We start from the raw sequence: 7,550 nt of genomic DNA on the forward strand, positions 1-7,550 counted from the left end.
ACTAAAGACGAGAATCACAGGAAGATGCTAGCGATTGACTACTCGCAAACAATTAACAGGTTCACACTTCTAGATGCTTTCCCATTGCCCAGAATAAGCGACATGGTCAACAAGATGGCCCAGTACAGAGTATTTAGCACAATCGACCTACGTAATGCGTACCACCAAGTACCGCTTAAGAAGGAAGACAAGCCTTACACAGCCTTTGAAGCTCAAGGAAATCTCTATCAGTTCACTCGCCTGCCTTTTGGGGTCACCAATGGAGTAGCCTGTTTTCAGAGAGAGATGATGAAGTTTGTAGATGAGAATGATCTTGAGGCCAGCTTCCCTTACCTTGACAACGTTACTATTTGCGGCAAGGACCAAGAGGACCATGACACTAACATGGAACATTTTCTTGAAGCTGCCAAACGCAAGAACCTCTGTTATAACACTGAAAAGTGTATCTTCTCAACCCGGCGTCTCCCCGTCTTCGGATACATCATCGAGGAGGGTACCATACAGCCGGATCCTGATCGTCTACGGCCCCTGCGTGAACTCCCCGTTCCACATGACTCAAAGTCCATGAGCAGGTGTCTCGGGTTATTCTCCTATTATTCACGATGGATCCCAAGGTTCTCGGATCGAATCAAGCCAATTGCTTCTTGCAGGTCGTTCCCTCTGCCTCCGCCAGCTGTTGAAGCATTTGAAAGTCTCAAGAAGACGATAGAACAAGCTGTTGTCACCGCTATTGATGAGACCATTCCCTTTGAAGTTGAAACTGATGCGTCCGAAGTAGCGCTAGCAGCCACTCTCAACAAGAATGGGAAACCTGTCGCCTTCTTCTCGCGAACTCTTCAAGGCAGTGAACTGAAGCATGCATCCACAGAGAAGGAAGCCCAGGCCATAATAGAAGCGGTGAGGCATTGGAGACACTTCCTTACTGGAAGATACTTCATCCTGAAAACTGACCAGAAATCGGTGTCCTACATGTTTGACAAGCAGCACAGCGGAAAGATAAAGAATGAGAAGTTCCTGCGTTGGAGACTCGAACTCTCCTGCTTCAGTTTTGATATCGTCTATTGCCCCGGCAGAGATAATGTCCCAGCTGACACACTGTCCAGGACTACGTGTGCCATGGCCACTGAAGATTCCCTCTTTAAGCTTCACGAAGCACTCTGCCATCCAGGCATCACCAAGCTAAACCACTTTGTGCGAACCAAGAACTTACCTTATTCCCTCGATGAGATTAAGAAGATGACAAGCCGGTGCCCTATTTGTTGTGAATGTAAACCTCAGTACCATCGCCCAGAGAAGGTTCCCCTTATCAAAGCCACTCAGCCATTTGAGAGGATCAACATCGACTTTAAAGGCCCTCTTCCAACAAATAACGGAAACAAGTACTTCCTTATGGTTGTTGATGAGTATTCCCAGTTCCCATTTGTTTTCCCATGTCCTGATGTATCCACGAACACAGTCATTAAGTGCCTTACATCGCTGTTCTCACTTGTTGGAATGCCAGCATATGTCCATTCAGACCGCGGAGCTTCATTCATGAGCAGAGAGTTACGGGAATTCCTGTCTTCAAAAGGAGTAGCTTCAAGCCGAACTATCAGTTACAATCCAGAAGGAAATGGGCAAGCAGAAAGATGCAATGGTGTGATATGGAAAGCAGTTACTATGAGTTTGAAATCCAAGAACCTACCATTCAAGAACTGGCAGGATGTCCTCCCCGATGTGCTACACTCTGTTCGTTCTCTTTTGTGTACTGCCACCAATGAAACTCCACATGAGCGATTCTTTGGTTTCTCACGCCGATCGTCAGCTGGCGCCTCCATTCCCACCTGGCTAGCTACACCTGGCCCAGTGTACATTAAACGCCAGGTACGCACAAGTAAGATGGACCCTTTGGTCGATGAAGTGGAACTACTCCAGGCAAACCCTCACTATGCGCATGTGCGCTATCCTGACGGTAGGGAGACGACAGTGGCCACAAAGCACCTTGCACCCAAGGGCCACATGGAAGTTGTCGAGGCCCAGCCAGCACCAGAATGTATTCCAGAGGAAGCAGAGAACTTGCCCCTTGACACACATGTGAGTGTTACGCCTGATGCAGAACCATTGTCTGTGCCCGAACCTGAACTTGAACCTGAACTTACACCAGTACTGAATTCAGAACCTGTACGTCGCTCCCAATGAGTTCGTCATCCTGTAGTTAGACTTAATCTTTAAAGGACAGGGTGAATGTGGTGTAAATGACATTGCAAAAGGCCCTCTTGAAGGCCCTCTAGACACTTGAACACTGCGAGTTTTGCGTGACTTGAACACTGCGAGTTTTCGCGTTACATTATAATTCATTGTCATACATGTAGTATGTTCAGCTTTCTTGTTTTGCATTACATTATAATTCATTGTGTCATACATGTAGTATGGTCAGCTTTCTTGTGCGAGCCTGCAATGCTTGTGGTTACAGTTGGCCGCCATGTTTTGTAAGGACAGAGATTTGGTGATTAAAGCCTAGTATTTCTGCAGGCAATCGTCTTTTCTCATTTACAACACACCTGAAGCACTGGCAGACTGGTAACCTTGAGAGGGTTTTTTTCTCAAAGTACGTAAAATTTAACATAAGAATTGTTGAAGTTTCAATGATTGCATATTAGAAATGAACACGATGTCTTTTATGCAGCATTTTTACTTGACATGTCTTGTGTTCCAAAATTCTTTTCAGGAACCGTTGAATTACCAGATGCAAGTGTGTTGCTTGATTTATTACCTCAAACTCCTGGTAAGAGTTAACATACTGTATCATATACAAACTGCACAACAAAAATAATCTTATCAGTTTTCCCATTGAAGGATACAAGTGCAATTAGCCCAGTACGGTTTGTATTAATTAATATTAATATTCAATACCATGTAGTACAAAAAAGGGTGTTTCTTGTTTTGCAGGCTAGCCAGCAAGTGCAATGCAGACATCCATTGCAATGGCACAATCTGCAACCTGCCATTTAGTCATCCATGCAACTTCCATGTGGTGAGTGAAACAATGCAAGCTGACAGGCTTTTTAAAGTGGATATTAACCAGTATTACATATCTGACAAATCATTTGCATTAGCAACTGGTATATCATCCTTCTTTAGCATTATTAATGAATTAATAACTGTCATAAAAAAATTCTTATCGACTTACTATTTTAGCTCATGCAAATGGCTAGAGTGGAGAGAACACTGTCGACCTGCACTAATGTGTGTCTGTAGCGAGAGGCAGTGGCTGCTGTGGAGGTAACAAAATCTGATTTGACATGTAATATTATATACGCCCATTATAAGCTTATTTGTTACTAAATGGTTGCAAATAACATGTGTGACAGGAATGGGTTATCTTAACCTGGTGCCAAATGACATTTGTTAAATGTTAAGTAATCTAATATTAATTTTTTTTTTTCAGGACGATTTTTGAAAACAGAGAAATTATTGACTTGGTGAATGAGCATTTTCTGTTTTGGGTGCAATCATCTGGTGGAACCGCTGGGAAGCAAGGTAGTATATGTCACAATTAACATTAGCATAAATAGAGGTACTGCAAAGTCCTAGCATGTTTGTGAGGTACTTTCCCAAACTGTAAAGTCCTGACTGTTAAAAAAAGACTAGATTGGGCCACGGCAGGACATTTACTCTAACACTACATCAATATATACTATGTTTAATTTTTTTGTCACGAAGAACATTCACCCTAACTTGCAACTTGTTAGACAACATTATATTAATATTTAATATTGTCTGTTTTGGACTATAATTAACTATAATTAAGTACTTCTTTTGCTGTATCAAAAAATGGGAAATAAAAAATCAATTTGAATTCATCATGGTTGCTTGGTTTCAGCCTTGGCCGCTTTAAAAGTTGAAAGTAATACAGGTACGATGGCTATAGTTTGCAGCGTTGGTGGCAAAGAGAGAGTTTTGCTCAAGATGTCAGGTAATTAATTGTTCCACGCAATTGCAGTTGGATTATGTTCTAGATTACTCAGTCTCAAATGAAACATTACTTTTATTTTGTAATAATTATTGAAACTGTTTTGCCTTTGTTACTCAGTCACTCATGTATGCCTCATAAGCGCATGATGTTTTATTCATAGGCCCACCCACTGTAGCTGAACTGAAGAGAGCTCTGGAGGAGAAACTTACAACATTTCAAGATCACAAGAGAAACTGGTATACAACTTTATTCAACTTTTATCATGTTATTGTTACACTATAATAATGAGATGTGCTGGAAGTGTGTGACTTCAAAATTAAAATTATATCTTAAATTAGAATGTGAAACATTGAGCACGATTGATGTTATATTTTACTCTGCTCATGAAATAATTCATGTTTTAAATATAAGTGCATGTTACCAGCTATTTTGTCAAGCTATTCGATTACATTCAATCAAATCAATCAATCAATCAATCAATCAATCAATCTATCAATCCATCACCTTTTTATTGTGCAATATTAATTCATAGGCTCAGACTACAAGAGGAGAGGAGAGGGAACTGAAGAGGCAGCAGGATCTTGACTATGAAGAGTCACTCCAGAATGACAGAGAGAAGGTGTGAAAAACTAGCAGCACTTTGGCACTCCATGATATGAAAAGAACTGTACAATACTTTTTAAATACTGGCTAATTATATCAAGTGATGTTCTAGCACATCTGATTAGTTCCTTATTTGCTTCAGGCAAAAAGGCAGAGGAATACAAAAGCCTGTCAAACAGACGATGGACCAACCCCTGAGGTATCACATTTGATATTAGTAATGCAACAGATAAACTATTCTCTTGTTGCTTCTTGCTAATTCAAGCCATTGCCATGGTTAATGGCTGTAATGCATGTACCCCTATCATGACCTTACCACTGTAGAAAACAGGCTTGTTGGCTTTTTCTGTACCATGAAAAATACTTCGAAGGCATTATTTTGGAAGCATAGATGTCCAGCATATATATACACCATCTTTCAAGGTGTTTCTCAAGCCTAAATAAGTTATTAATTAACAAATCGTACAAGACAAATTTAGATCCAATAATGAATAATGGGTAATACATTTATAGTCTGTGAATTTGTATTCCAGCCACGACCAGAACCAGATGAGGCCACAAATCCACCACCAACAAAGAGGCTGAGATCGGATGAATTGACTCGTATCATCGTTATTTTGCCAGATGGAGAAAGGCACCAGTTGGATATTTCACGGGAAAGTCCATTGAAGGTGGGTAATGTGAATACTCTGAAGAAATGCAGATTTCGATGCCTTTCATTTACCATTAATATTATAACCCAGATGTATGCACAAGACCATCTAATAATAGTATAACCCAGATGTATGCACAAGACCACATAATTTGTTGTTTCTAATGTAGCCTGCATCACTTGGTTTGTTGTTGCCCCTTCAATATTGGAAAGTTTTGATGGTGAAATTCATTGTGCCCTTGTCTCAAGGCTCCCCTTTTTATTATATGACACCATGGAGTCATGGATATGCTATTCAAAAATATCATCCTAAGGGGCTCAATTTATGATGCTATGGGCAGTTAAGGTGCATGTGAACAATGTTTCCCCAAAAATAGGCCTTTGTATTTGAACAAAACTGTGTCATGAGCCATCGAAATGGAAACGGCCATGAGTTTGTAAGTCTCAGGCCCATGTTTCTTGTTATTCAATGCGGCCTAATCTTGAATCACACACTTCCAAGAGAGACAACTGAAACAATGAACCACTATAATGCAATATACTGAAGTCACTATTGGAAAAACTAAGCAGTAATTAGGGAGTAACTACAAAGTTAAGGATATAGAGTGGTAAAATCAGAGACTTGCCCATATCCTCATTTAAATTCCCAGACCTAGGCTGATTGGAGAACTATTTTTTTTCACAATTCTCGCCTGTCAGATGCCATGATTATTCCCATCATAAAATTAATGACCGCAACTGAACTTTTCAAAATTTCCATTATAAAAGAAGTAATCAGGAAATATCAACTTGACATCAATGTACAGCAGATGTCTTTCTCAGGTGTTTGCAACTCCAGGAGATGGCTGAAATTTAAGCTGTGTATAATCTCTTCTGGTAAATCAAAGAATATTATCAGTGTGATTGGGTGGGCACAATCCATTGTCTACTAAAATAATATATTTGTTGTCATGTAAAGCAATTTGGTGAGATACTACTTCTAAGGGCCTCTTATCTCATCTGCTTGCATTTTAAATTAAACACAGGAGTTGTACCAACAAGTCAGAAATTTGCTACCTGAAGGCTCAACAACCATCTCCCTAACCTATCAAGTTGACAGAAACATCTGGAGACTAGTCCCTGACCATGAAACAGTTTCAAATGGAGCCAAATTGTGTCCTGAAGTCCAGTTATGGTGAAGACTTGAATGAAACTGATCCCTGAAATGACCATTTTCATTTGAGTCAAGAACCTAGCTCAATGAAGGAAATGCCCGACTTGTTTCTTCAGAGAATGGATATGTGGGAAATGCTGACTCCTGAAATTCACTTGTGAATGTTTCCAGTTGAGACTTGCAGCACACACTATCTTTAGCCAATTTAAAATGCTGACTCCTGAATCAGTTGAGAACTGCAGCATTCATTGAAATTACAAGGTTTTTCATTGATTTTAGCATATTTAAAACATGCTTTGGCGTGATTTATCAACCAGGGAAACTCAACAGACTTTTTAAACTTTTCTGCACCAAGCAAATGGAAAATTAATTCACTCACGTTTTAAGAGATTGGGACCACTGAGTTTTTGATTTCATGCATTTCTATCACTACTTAAATGAAAGTCAAGATCAGCATTCTTTCAATGAGCAATGATTTGAAGCATATTTCCGTTTTATACAAACTAACTGATCTACTCATAGTTTTCACCTGTAAATCTCGCCAGAGCATAAGTGTGCCATTATTGACCTTTTTACAATCTTTTTATGCCTGGCAACAATGAGTCAAGTTGGTTACTTGATGATACCCCCTGAGACTTGGAATGCTACTCCTTATCTATTGGGAAACATTTGGTCACACTACACACAGTTGAGTAGAGTAAGAGAATTCCAATGTACATCTGACCAAAGAAAGCAGGATAATACCCTCTTAGAAATGAGGGGGGGACCAGGAAACCATTGCCATAATAATGGGTCTGTATTTGTTTAGTATAAGTATATAATTGGTATTGTTTGTCTAACTCCACAAAATATACTAACTGCCTTAGCCTTAGGTATGATTAGCAGTCTTATGGTCCCTTCCACACTACACAAGAGAAATTTGAAAACACATGCAACTTTATTTTTAAGTTAGGCCTACTGTCCAAAATATAATGTCAGGGAAATGGAACTTTTCTAAAATGCTCTGCTCTACAAACTGGAGGAATTTGAAAATGCCAGTATGAATGAAAAAGTTTGAAAGTGAAGCTTTTCGAAGATGATGATATCACAAAAACCGTGTGATTTCTCTGCACAAGTTTACCTCAAACACAAGCAATCTCAAATTTCTCTGGTGTAGTGTGAAGGTCACAGTTTGTATTGAAAAGTAT

At 39.7% G+C, this 7,550-nt stretch overlaps 1 protein-coding gene across 2 annotated transcripts; it reads left to right on the forward strand.

The window, feature by feature from the left end:
- The first annotated feature begins 2,201 nt into the window (after window positions 1-2,201).
- Window positions 2,202-6,328, forward strand: LOC145481540 (uncharacterized). 2 transcript variants are annotated; one of them, XM_081460031.1, is made up of 11 exons: window positions 2,202-2,587; window positions 2,708-2,764; window positions 2,929-3,013; window positions 3,178-3,261; window positions 3,428-3,519; window positions 3,863-3,955; window positions 4,116-4,191; window positions 4,488-4,574; window positions 4,701-4,757; window positions 5,092-5,229; window positions 6,236-6,328. In XM_081460031.1, exons 3-8 carry the CDS (start codon window positions 2,946-2,948, stop codon window positions 4,519-4,521), a joined length of 447 nt encoding a protein of 148 aa, XP_081316157.1. In that variant the 5' UTR covers window positions 2,202-2,587; window positions 2,708-2,764; window positions 2,929-2,945; the 3' UTR covers window positions 4,522-4,574; window positions 4,701-4,757; window positions 5,092-5,229; window positions 6,236-6,328. The 2 variants fall into 2 exon arrangements, with proteins under 2 accessions (XP_081316157.1, XP_081316158.1); XM_081460032.1 differs by lacking the exon at window positions 2,202-2,587 and having other exon boundaries at window positions 2,589-2,764.
- The last annotated feature ends 1,222 nt before the right edge of the window (window positions 6,329-7,550 follow it).

The sequence above is a fragment of the Orbicella franksi genome, chromosome 3 (assembly GCF_964199315.1).
Source record: "Orbicella franksi chromosome 3, jaOrbFran1.1, whole genome shotgun sequence".
In the NCBI taxonomy this organism is placed as follows: Eukaryota; Metazoa; Cnidaria; class Anthozoa; order Scleractinia; family Merulinidae; genus Orbicella; species Orbicella franksi.